General features: G+C 58.9%; 1 protein-coding gene across 40 annotated transcripts in view; it reads right to left on the bottom strand.

Moving 5' to 3' along the window:
• The window catches only part of MCF2L (MCF.2 cell line derived transforming sequence like), a 219,336-nt gene that overhangs the window by 5,247 nt on the left and 195,248 nt on the right, over nucleotides 1-18,841 (bottom strand). For 16 of the 40 annotated variants that reach the window (XM_078333543.1, XM_035294615.3, XM_078334759.1 and 13 more), the window contains 17 exons: nucleotides 18,261-18,452; nucleotides 17,212-17,371; nucleotides 16,204-16,274; nucleotides 15,914-15,987; nucleotides 13,479-13,545; nucleotides 11,235-11,350; nucleotides 9,204-9,273; nucleotides 7,236-7,328; nucleotides 7,044-7,136; nucleotides 6,157-6,282; nucleotides 5,017-5,238; nucleotides 4,698-4,790; nucleotides 4,118-4,196; nucleotides 3,892-3,958; nucleotides 3,043-3,161; nucleotides 2,538-2,630; nucleotides 1,457-1,531 (listed from right to left, as the gene is read on the bottom strand). In XM_078333543.1, coding sequence (XP_078189669.1) covers nucleotides 1,457-1,531; nucleotides 2,538-2,630; nucleotides 3,043-3,161; nucleotides 3,892-3,958; nucleotides 4,118-4,196; nucleotides 4,698-4,790; nucleotides 5,017-5,238; nucleotides 6,157-6,282; nucleotides 7,044-7,136; nucleotides 7,236-7,328; nucleotides 9,204-9,273; nucleotides 11,235-11,350; nucleotides 13,479-13,545; nucleotides 15,914-15,987; nucleotides 16,204-16,274; nucleotides 17,212-17,371; nucleotides 18,261-18,452 — 1,810 coding nt within the window. The remainder of the gene's footprint in view (nucleotides 1-1,456; nucleotides 1,532-2,537; nucleotides 2,631-3,042; nucleotides 3,162-3,891; nucleotides 3,959-4,117; nucleotides 4,197-4,697; nucleotides 4,791-5,016; nucleotides 5,239-6,156; nucleotides 6,283-7,043; nucleotides 7,137-7,235; nucleotides 7,329-9,203; nucleotides 9,274-11,234; nucleotides 11,351-13,478; nucleotides 13,546-15,913; nucleotides 15,988-16,203; nucleotides 16,275-17,211; nucleotides 17,372-18,260; nucleotides 18,453-18,841) is intronic. The other 24 variants (XM_078333672.1, XM_035294629.3, XM_035294623.3 and 21 more) reach the window with 2 other exon arrangements.

Below are 18,841 nucleotides of genomic sequence, written 5' to 3'. Positions count from 1 at the left end.
GAGGAGCCAGTGTGACCTGAGTAGAAACCTCTCCACAGGGGCAGTGAGGCTGGCCTGCGCTGTGGGACCAAGCGGCTCTGTCCCCGGCACCACCAGAGACACAAAGGGCTTCTGGAGCCGCCGGGGCCTGGGGTGTGCAGTGCTCTCCGAGAGCGCCCGGTTGTAACAGTGCCCCGGGGAGGCCAGCAGCGAAACACTGAGGTCTGACTGTGACCAGGCCGGCACCGCTGCACAAGGAGGCGGGGGATTCTGCGTGAAGGCAGGGGCCGGGCCACAGCCGTGTTTTCTGTAAAATAGCCATTGTGCTTTCTTCAATGGAGTCACCATCTGCAGGGCTTGGGAGCGAGCCTGAGCCGTGCCCCAGGCCACACAGGACCACCCGGGCTGTCTGCCACTGATGATGTGGCCCGGCTTCAGCACCACACTGCCTTCCTCGAGACCCTGCAAGGCTGCACCGGCTCCATTCACGGATGAGGAGACGGCAGCAGAGGCTGAGCTTGGCTAACATGCAGCAGAAGCAGCGTTTGGCCCCACAGGGCCAGCCCGGCCCATCTGCTCCACCAGGGACCGGCTCTGTGGCTCCAGGTCACACATGGAGGTTTAACAGACAAGAGTAGCCCCTCCTGGGTGACTGTCACAGGGAAATGCCTTTCTAAGCTCCTGGGGCCTCACAGCAGCGAGCCGGGCACCCACCCACTGGCAGACTGTGGGATGGTCAAGAATGCCAGGCCAGTTCCCTGCCTCTGACCCATGCCCAGGGTGGCGACAGCTTCTGCCTGGATCCTGGGGGTTCACAGTGTCATGGGAGGTGGCTCTGGAGGCAGGTGGGATGGGGAGGCTGGATCTGCTTCACCCCTGGGAACTTTTGCAAATTTTTTGAAAACTCAGGAAGATTCTAAACGTGAGACCCCCCTCCCTGTATTTGAGGTCCTCAACAGGGTCAGGGGAAGCCTTTGGGCTTCACAGGGCAGTTTCCACCCACAGAATGTAAGGGAGGCAGGAAGCAAGAACGCCCGGGTTCAACAGGGTGCTCGGCCTTGTCTGCCCGGGCAAGGAGGGTCTGGGTCGGCCCTGCCAGCTGCTTCGCTCTGTGTCCCCAGCAGGGCGTGTCGGGGCAAACTGTGGCGCAGGGAAGGGGTGGGGAACGGGGTGCCCTATAGCTGACAGCAGCCACTGGGCAGTCAGAACGCACCCAGCCCCGCCCAGCACAGCAGCTACGGCCAGCAGCCACCGCAGGGTTGGGCAGTTTCACGGGCTCCAGACGGACCTGCTGGGAGGAGCGCCGTCCTCAAGGACCTGTCTCCAGAGCACCACACACCGAACACAATGGCGTGTCTGCCTCTGGAGCACAAAGACCCACGCGAGCTTCCCCCTCAGGCAGCCTTGACGGCCACGGACAGCCAGCCGGGCAGCACCCCCGCCAACGCAGAGCGGGTGCCCGAGGATGCCACTCTACCTCGCAGACCAAAAGGAGTCGGGTCGCTCTTTACTTCGTGCCGCTTGGCTTTTTTGTCAGGACTGGTAGGAGAAGCTGCAAGAGGAGGAGGAGGCAGAAATACAAGCGGAGAGAGAGCGTGAGGGACGGAGGGAGCAGGCGAGGGGGCCACCCACGCTCATGTCGGGAGGGGACACCCAGGTTGGCCCCTTTCCACTGGGGAGAAGTAGCTTCTGTGAGCAAAATGCAGGGGGCCGAGGGCTGCGCGGTGACGGAGGGCCGGGAGCGGCTCGGGTGGGGGCTGCGGCACTCAGAGGCGTCCTTTCAGCGCCGTCGCTAGGGACGTTTTCTTAGTTCTGAGCTGGCAGTTTGTAGCACCAGAATCTGTTGTCTGTTTCAAGTTTGAGACCAACTTAAAAACATCTGATCAACTGGAAAACACTCCTAGTTCTCTAGAAAGAGCCTCGTCCGCCCTGGCCTCGAGGGCTTCCCAGAAGAGCTGCCTGCCCTCCAGGGCCGGCCATTTTCCTCCATCTATTGCCCAGCGCGGAGCTCTCTCAGTGAGCAGGGCGTGAGATGTCCCCACCTCAACGGTCCCGTCAGCCCTGCTCACTAGCCATGCCACAAGATGGCTGAGCAGCCCCCGCCTCCGGGAGATCAGTGCCCCGCAGGGAACTCACCCGAGGAGGTGGGAGAAGGTGGGGGGCAGGGAGAGGAAGGAGGTGCTGGAAAGGCAGGACAGCACCCCTGTCTGAAGAAGCCTCCATTTAAAAACTTGCCTTCATTTTTCCAAAGCAAAGTCACCTAAAGGATAACTCCAGTGTCTGTGTGCCGGAATGCTAGACACACAGTGTCAGCGAACATGTGATTTGGTGGAAGGAAACACTGTTGTGTGGCTGCCCTTGTGGACACCCCTAAAGGGTAACTCCGGTGTCTGTGTGCCGGAATGCTAGACACGCAGCAACCGTGAATATGTGATTTGGTTGAAAGAAACGCTTTTGCGTGGCCGCCCTTGTGATGAAGGAGGCACGAATGGTCACCACACAATGCATGACAGACACCACCACGGTGACGGCGGCTTTCGGGTGGGTTCTGCTTTTACCTTTCTGACCTTTGAGGTTACCAAAGCCCTGCAGGGTAAAGCGCTTTCTGGAAAGCGCAGAGCTTTCTGAGGTAGAGCTAGTGACCTCGTCATCTATGAAGGAAGAGAAAGACACAATGCAGGCGGCATCGCAACCCCACGAGGCCAGTCCGGCCGTGAGGGGAGGGGACACAATGCAGACGCAACCCCACAGGCGAGTCTGGCCGTGAGGGGAGGGGACACAATGCAGACAGCATCGCAACCCCACAGGTGAGTCTGGCCATGAGGGGAGGGGCGCCCAGGGCTGCTCCAGTCGCATGCCGGGCCTCCGCCGGGGCTCTCTCTGGGGCTGCCTTTGCTGACCCAGGGGTGCTGCTCTTCTGTAAGGTCCTCAGCTCTGCTAAGCGGGGAGCAGGGGCCCTGAACGCTTGCTCTGCAAACCTTCACGCTGCAGGACGCACACGAGTCTCAGACAGGGGGAGCGCTCCGTGAGCCGCTCTGAGGTCCGGCCCCTGCACACACCCACCTTTGCCCTTTTCGGGGGGCTTTGACAGCGGCGCTGAGCTGCCGTATCCCTCCAGGCTCAGCGGGTCTGTTTTCCTTTCTTCCAGCTTTTTGATGTTCCTTGGGTTTCCTCTTGAGGGACTGATGGTATCAGACAAATGAAAAAAAAAATAGTATGTTACGTGGTTAATTTTTCAGAACCGAGGATCTGAGGCGTTCGGACATCGCTGAGCTCCCGGCCCAAACTCCAGGCTGTGTCTCCTGCTGCTTCCGAGGGGCACTCGTTTCTAAGCTACACCCCGACTGGCTAGATGAGAGCAAAATCCACCCCGCTAGCTCTGAAGGAGGTTTCTAGCAGGGGAGTGTTTCTTTGTCAAAACTACTGTTCTATGCACTATTTATTTAGGCCATATCCTGTTCCATGAATGATTAAAGGTGGCTTATATCAGAAACAGGATAAAGTGAAAAAAATAAATGAATAAATAAAGAAAAAACAAAGGGGGAAATGTGGCCACCCATGTGCTGGGGCCATCAGCACCCAGGGTCCCAGCTGTGGCACCGACTGTCTCTGCAATGCTCGGGTGTGGCTGTGATCTGGATGGGCTGTGAATGAAATGGCCACACCGGGACGTGAAATGGCCGTGACGCGAAATGGCCACACTGGGAAGAGCCGAGAGGGGCTGGGCACTGCCAGCAGCACACATCTGTGAAGTGGACCCTCTAGGACTGACCTGTCAGCACACAACACATCAACACCAGGGGCCTCAAGGAAAACCCCAATAACCACAGGGTCCCGCTGACAGAGGCCAAGGACCCCTGCTTGGGAGTACTCCTGAAATGCAGGCCTGCGTGGTGGCGTCCGCGTCCTCACCTGGTGCTGGTCGGCGCCGGCAGGGGCAAGCTGTGTGACTGCTCCAATGCCCGGTGCTGGCTGGCTTCTGCGAGGAGGGAGTGGAGCAGACAAACCATGTCAACGGGTGTCCCTGCTTCATTGCCAAGGCACCTCGCACAAGCAGGGACTGGGTGGCTGCTCCAAACACGGGGAAAGAGGCACCTGGAGTGAAGCTAAGGGAAAAGGATCGCTGAGGCAGCCTCACCTCGACAAGCCTGCAGCTGGCTGGTCAGCACCTTCCGAATTTCATTCACCCAGGCGGCTTTAATCTCCGGAGTTGGTGCCTGTTTCCCCAAAAGAAACGTCAGGAGGTGAGTCCTCAGGCCCCCGAGGAAACACCCTTTGGTTTCACTCTCGGAACCTCCAAGGAGAGTCTTCGAAGTCAAGGGTCAGACGTGTGAGGGGAGAGGAGGAAGCGCTGTGGACTGGCTCCCGGCTCCCCATGCACCGCACAGGACTGACCAGAAGAGCCGTGCCTGGTGCCCTGGGCCCAGCACCCTCCCCACCATGAGAATGGATGGTGCCTGCGGCCGCAGGCTCACTCTCCAGGGCGGCACGAGCTCCTGCGGGGACGGCGACTGCTGTCCTCACAGAGCCCCTCTGATGTGTCCTTTCCCCACATTGTGTTTGGGTCCAGCTTAGGGTGGAGACAGCCCAGGGCAGCACCCTCAGTGCACGGCGGCTGCTCCTGGCCTTGATACGAGTTTGGCAGATTCTAGCACTGGTTCCCATGAGGAACCTTTCAGGGCGACGGATAAGAGGCCGGGATGGGGTGGGCAGCCCACCTGGACGATGTAGACTTCCTCGCGCGCGTTGTACCAGATCTCGAACTTCTTGGCGTCCCCCTTCACGTTCTCTGTGATGCCGACGGCAGCCATCTGGGAGGAGAGAGCGAAGACGGGTTCACGAGTGCCGTGAGCCTGCCGCCTCATTTTTAAAAGGTGTTGGTGCAGAATCCCCCACCCCCACAGAGACGGTGAGAGCTGAGTCTCCATGCAGCCACCCCAGACCAAGGTTTGTGGTAACAGCGACCCAGTCAGAGGTCTCCCTCCTCCCTCAGGGTGTGCGGCCAGGAGCCTCCTCCTGAGGACCAGCCTCACTTACATTTAGGGACTGCTTGTAGCTGTAGGAGGGGGCTTTCTCATACCCCTCCCCGTTCTCCTCCCGCTTCTTGCAGAAGAGCACGGCCTTCTCATGCAGAAACAGGTGCCGCTGCATGGGCTTGAACCTGGCCAGCTCCTTCACCTTGGTGTGGCCCCTCTTGTGGTCGGTCCAGACGCTGAAGGAGCCCTGCATCAGCAGCTTGCCCAGGTCGCCAAGGTTCCCCTAAAGGAGGGACCGCGGGGTGTGCTCAAAACGGGGTAGGCATGGGGCTGAGGGAGCAGGTCGCTAAGCCAAAGCAGCCGCTCCACAAAGCCCACCCCTGGTGCAGTTCCAGCTGCAGGTGCCCTGGGAGAGGCGAGCTTGTCGAGACCGTGACGGGTTGGGGGTGCCAGGGGCTGGGGGAGGGAGGGACAGACCGGGGGGCACGTGGGCTTCTAGGGCGGTGACGCTGCTCCGTGTGATGCTGTCGTGGTGGGTGCAGGATGTTACATGCCTGTCCAAACCGCAGAACATACGGCACCCACAGTGAGCTCCAAGGGGAACAGCCCTCAGTCACTGATCAGCATTGGGGCCGGTTCTCCACATGTGACATGTTGAATGTCAGCACTAGCAGAAGCCTCGGGGACTCGGACTGACACTCAATTATCTCACAAACCAAAAATTGCTGTAATAAGTCAACTCTACTAGTTTAAAAAACCTTGAGAATGAGTGCTGCACGGACACAGAGAAGGGCAAAAACGGAATAAGCTGACATGGAGCTCTAAGGGGAAAGTGAACATCTGGCTTCTGCGGCCACTTGCTCTAAGTCACCAGCCCAGGACACAGACATCTGCTCCAAGCCATGCCTCCTCCCCAGGAGAAGACAAGGAGCTGAGGAGGTCTGAGCTGCATTCCTGCTGGAGATGTGTGCCCTCCAAGTAGGGAACGCTTCCTGACTTTCTCCATGTCCCAGAGAGCCCAGTGGGGTCTGGACCTGGCTGTGGAGCCTGGGAGAGGGCTCCTCTGGGGACCACCCAGACCTCCTGCTCAGAACCTGCACATTCACACCAAAGCTAGGGGGTGTGCAGGGGAACTGCTGAGCTGCAGGCCTGGCGTATCCCACAGAGGCACCAGGGAAGGCTGGGAGTCTGGGCGCCTTACGTCATAGCCGGTGATGGCGATTAGGTGCATTGAGTCGTTCACGGCCTTCAGGATGCCCAGGATGGAGCTCAGTGCCTCCTGCAGATCCTCAGCCCCCTCGCAGTTCTTGCTGTATTTCAGCATTTCCTGAGGGGTGCAGGGTGGGGCAACCATCAGGACACGCAGAAGCCCCTCGGGACCTTGGCATGAGGTAGGGATGCTGCCCACCCTCCCCTGGTCTGTGGGGAGCTGTCCTGCCCACCCTCCTGCAGCTGGGACGAACTGAGCTGTGCTGCAGATGGGGTGGCACCCCTGCCAGGTGCAGACCTCTGGCACCTGCTCCCTGGGGAGCTTCCTGCCACCACTCTGATGCCCAGGTGCAGACCCCAGCACCTCCTCCCTGGGGAGCTCCTTCCTACCATCCTGATGCCCAGGTGCAGACCCCTCACACCCACTTCCCAGGGAGCTTCTTCTCACCACCCTGACCCTGGCCAAAGGCATGGAGCTGCAGTTTCCTGCCTGAAGGTTAGAGGGGCCCACATGGCAAACTCATAGCTGGAATCTACCATCTACGCCTCCCACATCTCTGCTGTGTACCAGATAATCCGGGCACGGCTCCCCCGTGGAGGGACAGGTCAGCACATCACACAGAATCCCATGTGGGCTGGGCTGTGCAGAAACCCGTGGGGACAGGGACTTGTCTGCTAACCTCCGTCCCCAGCCCCCCGACAGTGGCGCACAGTAGGACCTCCAAAGGTGTCCAAATGAGCCAGGCCACAGCACAGGCTCGGAGGAGGTGTCCTGGGCATGGGAGGGGCAGGGCACAATGGGGACGGGGCCCCAGGGGGCACAGGCACTTGGCCAGCAGGTGCCTTGGGAGGCTGGGCCACAGTCACCGCAGAGCCCACCTTGAGCAGCAGCTGGTACTTGGTGATCCTCTGCACCGGCTTCAGCAGGTACGAGTCCAGGCTCAGCTTGTGGTCCAGCTTCCTCTGGCATTCCTGGAACCAACCCAGAGCTTTGGTTTGCACTATTTTCATCATTCCTCAGGAGTCGGCTGGGAAAGGGAGCTACGCTCTGAAGGAAGGTCTGGGGCACACCTGGAAGAACGGGCAGTCCGAGCACTGCCTCCACAGGCTCTCGGAGCGGGGCTTGTTCTGACAGTACTTCTCGTAGATCTGGAAGTCCTCCATCTGCAGCGAGGGACAGGCACCACATCACCGAGTGTCTCCCCGGCCCAGCGACGCACTGCTGCTCGCCCCACAGCTTCCCAGGCCCCGCTGGGGGGCCTGCCTCCATTAGTGGGGCTCCCTGTCCCCCACTGACTTCCCAGAGCACAGGTGTGGAGTGGACTGGAGATGGGTCTACCCCGTTGTTCTTTTTTTTTCTTTTCTTTTTTTTGAGTCTCGCTCTGTCACCCAGGCTGGAGTGCAGGGGAGCAATCTGCTCATGCAACCTTTGCCTCCCGGGTTCAAGCGATTTTCCTGCCTCAGTCTTCTGAGTAACTGGGACCACAGGCGCGTGCCACCATGCCTGCCTAATTTTTTGGGAATTTTTTTTTTTTTGAGACGGAGTTTCGCTCTTGTTACCCAGGCTGGAGTGCAATGGCGCGATCTCGCTCACTGCAACCCCCACCTCCTGGGTTCAGGCAATTCTCCTGCCTCAGCCTCCCGAGTAGCCGGGATTACAGGCACGCGCCACCATGCCCAGCTAATTTTTTGTATTTTTAGTAGAGACGGGTTTCACCATGTTGACCAGGATGGTCTCGATCTCTTGACCTCGTGATCCACCCAACTTGGCCTCCCAAAGTGCTGGGATTACAGGCTTGAGCCACTGCGCCCGGCCAATTTTTTGTATTTTTAGTAGAGATGGGGTTTCAATGTGTTAGCCAGGATAGTCTTGATCTCCTGACCTCATGATCTGCCCACATTGGCCTCCCCAAGTGCTGGGATTATAGGCGTGAGCCAACATGCCCAGCCCCAGTCATTCTTAAAAGGCCATTTATGGTGTCATTTGTTGATTTGTTTATAAGAGAACTTCTAGCATTTTCTCTGGCAGTTTTACAAACTACCTAAGTTATTTAGTGAAAAACAGACCCTAACCCTATTGTAAGGTGCAACTGCCCCTGGGTGCCTCTAGGGGCACAGAAGGTTCTAGGGGCATAGAAGGTTTTAGCGCACAGGGCATAGAAGTTTCTAAAGACACAGGAGGTTGTGGGGGCACAGGAGGTTCTGAGGTATAGGAGTTTCTGGGATATAGGAGGTTCTGGGGAACAGGAGATTCTGGGGGTATAGAAGGTTCTGGGGAATAGGAGGTTCTGGGGTTATAGGAGGTTCTGGGGTATAGGAGGTTCTGGGGCCACAGGAGTTTCTGGGGGCACAGGAGATTCTGAGGAATGGGAGATTCTGGGGTATAGGAGGTTCTGGGGACATAGGAGGTTCTGGAGACATAGGAGGTTCCAGGGTACCAGAGGTTCTGGGGTTAAAGGAGGTTCTGGGGTACAGGAGGTTCTGGGGATATAGGAAGTTCTGGGGATACAGGAGGTTCTGGGGTACAGGAGGTTCTGGGGTTATAGGAGGTTCTGGGGTACAGGATGTTCTGGGGATACAGGAGGTTCTGGGGTACAGGAGGTTCTGGGGTTATAGGAGGTTCTGGGGTATAGGAGGTTCCGGGGTACAGGAGGTTCTGGGAATACAGGAGGTTCTGGGGGCACAGGAGGTTCCTGGGGTACAGGAAGATCTAAGGCACACGAGGTTCTGGGGTAAGAAGGTTCTAGGGCACAGGAAGTTCCAGGGATACAGGAGGATCTAAGGCATAGAAGGTTCTGGGGGCACAGGAGGTTCAGGGGTACAGGAGATTCTGGGGTACAGGAGTCTCTGGAGGCACAGGAGATTCTGGGGTACAGGAGGTTCTGGGGATACAGGAGTGTCAAGTTATCTCAGCCAAATTGAAAACATTTGTATTTTGTGACTTCAGTTGGTTAGAATAGGAACTTACAGTAGAATTTGAATTCATTATTCAGTAATTTTAAGAAGTTGTGACAAAATATACATAAAAAAACCACATACCCTCTCCAGAAAGCATCTTCCAACCAGCTCTGGGCAGGCAGTGTAGTTTTCCAGCTCCCTCAGGAATATCCTAGACAGCAGTATGAAAGAGCCGTGGTCACACAGCTTTGGTGACAAACTGATATGAGTTTCCAGAAGTCTTTTCTGCCTTGCTCTGGACAACGTAAGCCACTATGTGGCAACAGTGCCCTGCCTGACTTGGGGAGGCTGCAGCCCACGCCTGCCCTGGGGTGGTTGGGGAGGTTCTGGGGATATAGGAAGTTCTGGGGATACAGGAGGTCCTGGGGTACAGGAGGTTCTGGGGTTATAGGAGGTTCTGGGGTACAGGATGTTCCCCAGGCGCCAGCAGGTATAGCCCAGGGCTGTGTTACTTCATGTTTCTGACCTTGGCTGCACACAGAAGCTGGAGAGCTGCTTTTCCCTCAGCACAAACGGGCTTGCAGGGCCACAGGCAAAGACAGAGATGGGACCTTTCAGGGCCCTGGAGGCACCATCCCCATAAATGGCCGGGGGTATGTGGGTTCTCTGCAGACACCCCAAGCCCTGGCCCTAGGCAGTGCCAAACCCCAGCTCCTGGGCTGTTTGCCCTTTAGTTTCTGACTTGCATCTGTCTGCTGGAGGAAGTCTGGCTGGGGTAGGGAGAACCACCTGGGGGTGGATTCGGGGCATGAACACTACAGCTTAAAGCTGTGGGGACCCCGGCGTGCAGCACTGGCTGAGAGCCTGGGGGCTGTGGGTACAGATGCCCAGGGATGATAAGGGACATGAAGGTTCTGCCCAAGCTCTGTGGACATGGAAGTCTCCTGGGTGGTCAACTGCAGATGTGCTGCCTCCCTGTAAGTAGCAGGTGAGGCGATGATCACGGCAGGAGACAAGAAGCAGGTGTGAGAATGACATCCCAAGCACTGTGATTCCCACGGCTGATGGGGCATGCTGGTCCCCAAGCACGTGACCGCGGGAGCCACCCACCCAGGCTCCTTCCAGGATATGCAGCAGGGGCCATCTACTGCCGGCCTCCCCAGCCTTCTGCACTGCACACCCACCCTACACCTTCCCATGAGCTCCCCCAACTGCATTAAAGTAGCCAAACAGCTCAGAGGAGCAGAGGACAAGCAGCCAGACAGAGCAGTCGCACTGGAGAGGCCACGGGTCGCTCAGGACAAGCAGCCAGACAGAGCAGTTGCACTGGAGAGGCCACGGGTCACTCAGAGGACAAGCAGCCAGACAGAGCAATCGTACTGGAGAGGCCACGGGTCGCTCAAAGGACAAGCAGTCAGACAGAGCAGTTGCACTAGAGAGGCCACGGGTCGCTCAGGACAAGCAGCCAGACAGAGCAGTCACACTGGAGAGGCCACGGGTTGCTCAGAGGACAAGCAGCCAGACACAGACACAGCAGTCGCACTGGAGAGGCCACGGGTCACTCGGAGGACAAGCAGCCAGACACAGACACAGCAGTAGCACCGGAGAGGCCACGGGTCGCTCAGAGGACAAGCAGCCAGACACAGACATAGCAGTAGCACCGGAGAGGCCACAGGTCGCTCAGAGGACAAGCAACCCCCATGACAACTAGGGAACGCCTGGTTTGCCATCCTTTTCAAGAGCTTGGGAACAAAATAGGCCTTGCTATGTGTTGTGGCCGTCGGTGACCTCCAAAGGGCCGAACATACAAGTGGGAGGGGCTTCCGGCTTCCACCTGCGCAACAGGACGAGGAAGGGATGAGGGAAAGGCGGGTCCTATCTCCTGTACCACAAAATAGGGTGCACTCAGAGGGCTCAGAGCCCTCTCCTCAGGGCTGGTGGCTCACTTAAAACTCAGCTGCCTGGGCACAAGCCACCAGGCATGGTGCCACATGAGCACTCCAAGATGGCTCCACGTACTCACACTCATGCCTGAGCCTCTGTGATCCCACTCCTTGGGCGCTCCTCCCCAGCCAGGTGTGGCCAGATCCCTCCTGTTGCACCCCGCAAGCCAGCATCATTAGCCACAGGAGATCACAGGTGCATGCCTGAGTCTGAGTCGGGAGGACCCACCTGTTGTGGAAGTGATAGATTTCCTCCATGTTCCCAAATAGAACGTCCTTCTTGCTGTGCAGGCCTGTTGAAAGGAGATGAGCCATCAGCGGGTTGTCCATCTCAGCGGCGTAGCCCTGCAGGGAGAGCGCGGAGGTCGGCAGGGATCCTGGCTGCAGCCCACCCATGGCATCGGGCTGTGGTGGGGCAGGTGGGCCAGGGATGCTGCTCTTCTGTGGGCAGGCAGTCCCTTCATCTTTCTTCTCGGTGATTTCTAGGACAGTCATCTGGACAGGCATCCACCAAAGCCAAAGTATTGTGAACAGCACTGACCTGGGGGGATGGCATGGAGGTTCTACCCTTCTCACTTTTAACCTTTTATTATGCAGGTGTAACTGAAACAGAGGCACAAATCTTATGTTTACACTCGGGTGACCACCACCTGCTCACATTCAGTAAATCAGAACCTGACTACACTCAGGTGACCACCACCTGTGCACACCTGGTAAATCATGGTAACTCAGACACCTGTCTACAGTCAAGTGACCACCACCTGTGCATGCTCAGTGAATAAGACACCTGTCTACCCTTGGGTGACAACCACCTGCACACTCGGTAACTCAGACACCCATCTACACTCAGGTGATCACCACCTGTGCACACCTGGTAAATCAGACACGCATCTACACTTGGGTGACTACCACCTGCACACACTCAGTGACTCAGACTCCTGTCTACACTCAGGTGACCACCACCTGTGCATGCTCTGTAACTAAGACACCCGTCTACACTCAGGGGACCACCATCTGTACATGCTTGGCAACTCAGACACCCATCTACACGTGGGTGACCACCACCTGTGCACACCTGGTGAATTAGACACCCATCTATACTCAGGTCATTACTATCTCCGCACACCTGTCTACACTTGGGTGACCACCTGTACACACCTGGTGAATCCGACATCTGTCTACACTTGGGTGGCCACCACCTGCACACATTCAATGACTCAGACACTCATCTACACAGGCGACCACCACCTGTGCACCCTCGGAGAATCATATACTCGTCTACACTCAAGTGACTACCACCTGTGCACACTCGGCGAATGAGACACCTGTCTACACTCAGGTAACCACCACTCACATCAAGCTCAGCCAGGCAACAGCACACTGGCAAGGTCACCCCCATCCTGCCTCCCACCCCAGACCACTTTTGCTTGCCCTGGAGTGCTGTGTGCCAGGAACTGCACATACTCTGTGGCCTGTGTTCATGAGGATGGGTGTGCGTTTCCTGTGTCTGCTGTGTCAGCTCCTCTTTCTTGTTACTACATGGGTCCCCTGTGCAGATTCCTCTGAGCTGCCTGGTCCCTATCCTGCTAATGGGCCCTGAGGGGCTCCCTGTCTTGGGCTGCTCTGGGCCCTGAAGGAGGTCCCTGTCTTGGGCAGCTGTGGGCCCCCAGGGGGTCCCTGTCTTGGGGCATCTGTGACCAGGCTGCTGTGGGCCCCCAGGGGGTCCCCGTCTTGGGGCATCTGTGACCAGGCTGCTGTGGGCCCCCGATGGGGTCCCCATCCTGGGGCAGCTGTGACCAGGCTGCTGTGGGCCCCCGATGGGGTCCCCGTCCTGGGGCAGCTGTGACCAGGCTGCTGTGGGCCCCCGATGGGGTCCCTGTCTTGGGGCAGCTGTGACCAGGCTGCTGTGGGCCCCCGATGGGGTCCCCCTCCTGGGGCAGCTGTGACCAGGCTGCTGTGGGTGCTCTTTCACATGCATTTGGTGGACAGCAGCATGCTCCGAGCAGCAGTTGTCAGAGGAAGCCCCAGAAGCTGGTGCAGGTGAGTCTGCATGGCAGTCAGCCCTCCCCGAGTCCAGCCTCACCCCCAGGACACACAGCAGCTCCTACGCTGGTGCAGGTGAGTCTGCATGGCGGTCAGCCCTCCCCGAGTCCAGCCTCACCCCCAGGACGCACAGCAGCTCCTACGCTGGTGCAGGTGAGTCTGCATGGCGGTCAGCCCTCCCCGAGTCCAGCCTCACCCCCAGGACGCACAGCAGCTCCTACGCTGGTGCAGGTGAGTCTGCATGGCGGTCAGCCCTCCCCGAGTCCAGCCTCACCCCCAGGACGCACAGCAGCTCCTATGCTGGTGCAGGTGAGTCTGCATGGCGGTCAGCCCTCCCCGAGTCCAGCCTCACCCCCAGGATGCACAGCAGCTCCTATGCTGGTGCAGGTGAGTCTGCATGGTGGTCAGCCCTCCCCGAGTCCAGCCTCACCTCCAGGACGCACAGCAGCTCCTCCACGTAGGCCCGTTCTGTGTCCAGGAGCTCACTCATCACGTGCCTGATCACAGGTCGTGTGGAGAGAAAGAAAGGTTAGCACTGGGAGGGCAGGAATGGCCCCACCACAGTCTCACATGCACACCTAGAATGGCAGACTGCCCAGTGAGAGGGCACTGGTGGAGACACTAAGCCCACGGGCTGGACACTCCTGGGGGCTCCCCTCCTAGCTTGTGGCCTCAGACCCCGCAGATGGCAGCTGGACCCCTCCCCAGTTCCCAGACCGGCCAGCACTGTCCTACCCCTGGCCTGGCATACACCACTTGGGAGGAGGGATTCCCTGACCTGCCTCCTGGGCTTTTGGGTCCCACCTGTGCAAAATGAGCTCAGTTCCTCATGCTCACGGGCAAGTCATCCTACTCATCAGATCCACCCGTCTCCTCTGCCAAGAAGACCCTGCCCCTGCCCAGCCTCCCTGAGCCTTCCTCGTGGTGTGTATCTGTGTGGGCACTGGTGGCTAGGGCAGGACTCTGGCATTGAGGGAACAGCCCTTGCCCACGCCCTCTCACACACAGCAGGTGGGCAGGGGTGGTCTGTGGTGTCCCTGCACCTGGCACACGGGATCTGGAAGGGGAAGGGACACAAGCTGTGCAGGTTTGTTACGGTGTGAGCGCCTTTCAGCAGCCAAGGCCCCATCTCCTTATGTGATGCACAGAAATGAGCCAGTGGGCTGGTCCTGGGTCCAGGCTATTCAGCAAGGTTCATTCTAAAACAGCTGTCGGCACAAAGAGGCCCCTGCCTTGGCACAGGGTGGGGACTGAAAGGGCTCGGGGGTCCCTTTCACAACCCTGGAACTGCTGGCTGAAAGCCACTCCTTCTGTATCTCAGGGCCAAGCTCTTTCTGCCTCTCCGTGTGGACGCTCCTCTGCCTGGACCCTCCTCCCTGTGGACGCTCCTCTGCCTGGACCCTCCTCCCTGTGGACGCTCCTCTGCCTGGACCCTCCTCCCTGTGGACGCTCCTCTGCCTGGACCCTCCTCCCTGTGGACGCTCCTCTGCCTGGACCCTCCTCCCTGTGGACGCTCCTCTGCCTGGACCCTCCTCCCTGTGGACGCTCCTCTGCCTGGACCCTCCTCCCTGTGGACGCTCCTCTGCCTGGACCCTCCTCCCTGTGGACGCTCCTCTGCCTGGACCCTCCTCCCTGTGGACGCTCCTCTGCCTGGACCCTCCTCCCTGTGGACGCTCCTCTGCCTGGACCCTCCTCCCTGTGGACGCTCCTCTGCCTGGACCCTCCTCCCTGTGGACGCTCCTCTGCCTGGACCCTCCTCCCTGTGGACGCTCCTCTGCCTGGACCCTCCTCCCTGTGGACGCTCCACTGCCTGGACCCTCCTCCCTGTGGACGCTCCTCTGCCTGGACTCTCCTCCCTGTGGACGCTCCTCTGCCTGGACCCTCCTCCGTGTGGACGCTCCTCTGCCTGGATGCTTCTTGGCAACCCCCTCTTCCTCCCCATCCTGTTCCACCGCTTCAGTCGGAAGCTGTAAGTTACGGACTCAGCTTTCACACCAAGCTCGGTTTACTGTAGTCCCCAATTTTGCTCCATCTCCCAACCCTGCAGAGAGACGCCATCACACTGGCACTGCTGCAAACACCGCTTGTTAGCGCGTCACGAAGAGCCTTTCCCCTTCCTAATTTTGGAGTGTTGATGATTGAAAAAGGGGACTTGGTTCCAAGCATCTCTTGCAAACGTGTTCAGTGCAAACATTAAAAAGGGAGGCAGTGTAAAGTGTGAGGAGGGCTGGTGGCGGCGCCTGGTCACTGTGTGGCCTCCTCCTGCTCCTCAAGGGCTGCTGGGAGGGACACGGGCTTTGGCTCTTTCGCAGTTTTGCTCTGGGCCTGCATTCCTGGCCCTGCCCTAGTGAGGTCTTTCTTTCTTAAAGGTGAAGGAGGCCAAGATAGGGAACTGCTTTTGTTCACACAATGCTCCCTGAATTTGAGGACCGGGCATCCCAGGGGAAGAGGCAGGATGGAGACGGTGCCACACCCACATCAGCGACTGGCACCACCACCTCCTGCATGCAGCCCTGAGCAGCCGGTGGCTGGCGCTCGCTGGGGGCTTTGAGCGGTACCTCCTGTGAATGGCAGTGGTGGGTGGAGGCTCTCACTGGGGTGGAGACGCCCCATCACTGCTGCGTTCAAACATCACCCTTTCTTCCCTCCCGAATGCCCCCAGTGGCGTGTGTGTGGCATGTGTGTGCTTCATGTGGTGGGGACCAGACACACGCCCGAGCCACAGCAGGGCCTTAAAAGTAAAAACCACAGTGACTTGTGCACCAGCCTTCTATCTGTGAGGCATCCACTCGAGTGCCCAATGGCACCTGCTGGTTTGGACTGTGGTCGGAGGTCCCTGGGAGGCCAGAAGGGCAGCACACCCACCTGCGCAGGATGGCCAGGCTCTCCTCCTCCTCCCCTGCCGAGCCGCGGCTCTGCCGGCTCTCACTCATCTCACTCTGGGGAGAAGAACAGCATCAGGTCTGAAGGGCGGGATGGAGCCTCAAGGGCCAACTCGAGGCCGGAGCCCACCCGGTTCCCATCTGGGGACAGGGCTGTTTCCACGACAGGAGGGCTGGCAGTGCCTGGAGGGCAGGCCACTTGGAGAACCAGGCACGGTGTGAACCGGGGAGAAGGAGGGCATGGATGGCGGGGCTGTGGCCGCCTAGCCTCACCTTGGCTCTCCGGTAGGGCCCTCTCCGGAGCACGCCCTCGGAGCTGCAGTTCTCGGAGCCTCGCCGGATGCCTGCAGGGAAGAAGGGGAGCGGGGCATGAAGACCCCTCCGACCCTCTGGAGAGGGACGTGTGCCCAGTGGGAAAAGGCCCTGAGAGAGGGCAGAACTCAGCCTCTGAGGCCCCGGGTGGTGGCTCGGGAAGGGGGAGGACCATGCGGTCTCACTGCTCCCCAAGTCATCCCATGTTCCCACAGCCCACAGGGACACAAGCCTGGGAGACCTCCCAACAGGCAGAGAAAAGAACGTTGCCTGGGTCCCCGCTGGGGAAGGCAGGAGCCTGGCCCTGGGCTTCTAGGATTCACAGCTGACTTTCCCACAGCTGGGGCGGCAGCAGTGCCCAGCCGCGTGCCTCGTGGGTTCTCGTGTGAGAAACCAGCAAGGATGGGAAGAGGGTCTGTTCTGAGACACAGAGGTGACAGTAAAGTCTCCGGCAATGGCGCAGTGCCCGGCTTGGTGTAGACGGTGGGGTCGGGACCAGGAACTCCAGGTGGTCTGAGGTGTGTGGACGTGGCTCTTTAGGGCCCTGGGAGCCCAGGGTCTGAGCCGTGTGTGAGGAAGGTGGTTGGCAATGGCACTGGGAAAGGACAGACCACGGGGAGGCTGCAGGTGGGAAAGTCGGAGGTGGATTCTCCGTGGGTGCTCCGCGTTTTCAGTTTTGGGCCAGTCGGGCTGCACTGACACCAGGAAACCCTGCCAGCCTCAGGAACAAACAGCCACCACCAATGCCTATAGGAGGCATGTGGCCAGGTCCTAACAAAACTCCAGTGACAAACGTGGGCGAGGGGCAGCTGGAATCGGCCTCAGGGCCCGAACCTGGCCGGACGTGGGAGGGGAGGACGTGTGGGGACACCGTTTTCATGGGGGCTGCCTCAGACGCACCAAGCCCCCAATGCCTGGGGCTCCCCCGAGGGTCCCACAGCACTCAGGGCAGGGGGTGGCTGCACAGACCTGGGGAGGGGCAGGGCGACTTTGCCAGCGCCTCGGGCCTTGGGGCCACCGGCTGCACGGGCCGCGTCTGCCTGGCTGCCAGCTTCTTCAGGCTGGCCTGCCTGCGGTGGAACACCTCCTCCATGCTCGCCTGCTTCTGGAAGACCTTCCGCACATGCTCCTGAAACCACACGTGCAGTGAGGCACCCCGCACACGCTGGCGTCATCATTGAAAACACATGGTCATGCACAGAACGTGCCGGGGCATGCCCGACCCCCGCTTAAATGTCTGCCAGGTGGGGTCTGTCACTGCCGCGCGGCTGTGTCGAGTCCTGGCCACTATGGACGGTGACGGGGAGGTGGCCCACCCACAGGATGGGGCCCCAGCCTCGGGAAAGGGCAGCCCCATGCCAGGGAGGGAGCCAGGCCTTCCCCAGGCATGTGGAGGGGTCAGGAGGAGCCTGGTCTCGAGGGCATCCCCAGGTCCCAGGGCCAGGCCCTTCCTGAAGGCATGCCGACGCCGTAAAGTCCACCGGGCGGGGAGAGGGGGCGGATGGCCACCTCGCAAGGTTGGCGTGGATAATTTCTGTGTCGAAAGGAAAATTCAGTCCAACCTGCCAACTGTATGTTTCTCTCAAGTGCCCATTATCTGCTAGCATTTCATTAAATGGGCTGGGTGTTATGGCTCATGCCTGTGATCCCAGCACTTCGTGAGGCCAAGGTGGGCGGATCACCTGAGGTCAGGAGTTTGAGACCAGCCTGGCCAACATGGTAAAACCCCATCTCTACTAAAAATACAAAAATTAGCCGGGCTTGGTGGTGGGCACTTGTAATTCCAGCTACTCTGGGGGGCTGAGGCAGGAGAGTCGCTTGAACCCAGGAAGCGGATATTGTGCTGAGCTGAGATCATGCCACTGCTCTCCAGCCTGGGCAACAAAGTGAGACTCCATCTCAAAAATAAATAAATAAATACAAGTAGTTCATCAAATAATTATTTAAAACTTCCCAGGGAGGAATGCCCCACCGCTCAGGACAGCCGAGCTGCAGTGGAAAGCCTGAGTCAGTGTTACCATGAGGTCTTGGTTGAGGATGGATTCATATTCCTTGTAAATCGTGCTGAGCTCCTGGATCTTATTTTCCGTGCCGGTCTCCAAAAATTTCTCAATTTCCTGGAGGGCGGCCTCTGCACCATCCTGGGACTGGCACTTGTCCACAGGTTGTGAGGCCAGCAGGTAAATCCCTTCATCACACCACTTCATGGACTGGAAACAGAGCATTGCCGAAGGCAGGACTCCGTGAGAGGGTGGGCACGGCGCCCTGTCAAGGCCCGCGCTGCCGGGGCACCCTACTGATGGATCCCGGACCACCAACTCATGCTCCCGCTGCCCTGTGTAAGGAACTCCGAGGGGACACAGCGCTGGACGAGGCCATGTGAATTACCCAGGGCGGGGCTCAGGGAATGCGTGGCAGGATCAACCAGGCCGTAAGCTTCTGGTCCTTTTTAAAGAAATCATTATTGGCTGGGTAGGGTGGCTCACGCCTGTAATCCCAGCACTTTGGGAGGCGAAGGCGGGAGGATCACCTGAGCCCAGGAGTTCGAGACCAGCCTGGGCAATGTAGTGAGACTCCATCTCTATCACACACACAAAAT

Source organism: Callithrix jacchus, chromosome 1 (genome assembly GCF_049354715.1).
Source record: "Callithrix jacchus isolate 240 chromosome 1, calJac240_pri, whole genome shotgun sequence".
Classification (NCBI taxonomy): Eukaryota; Metazoa; Chordata; class Mammalia; order Primates; family Cebidae; genus Callithrix; species Callithrix jacchus.
Note: the sequence above shows the minus strand (reverse complement) of the source record. Positions and strands in the feature narration are given on the sequence as shown.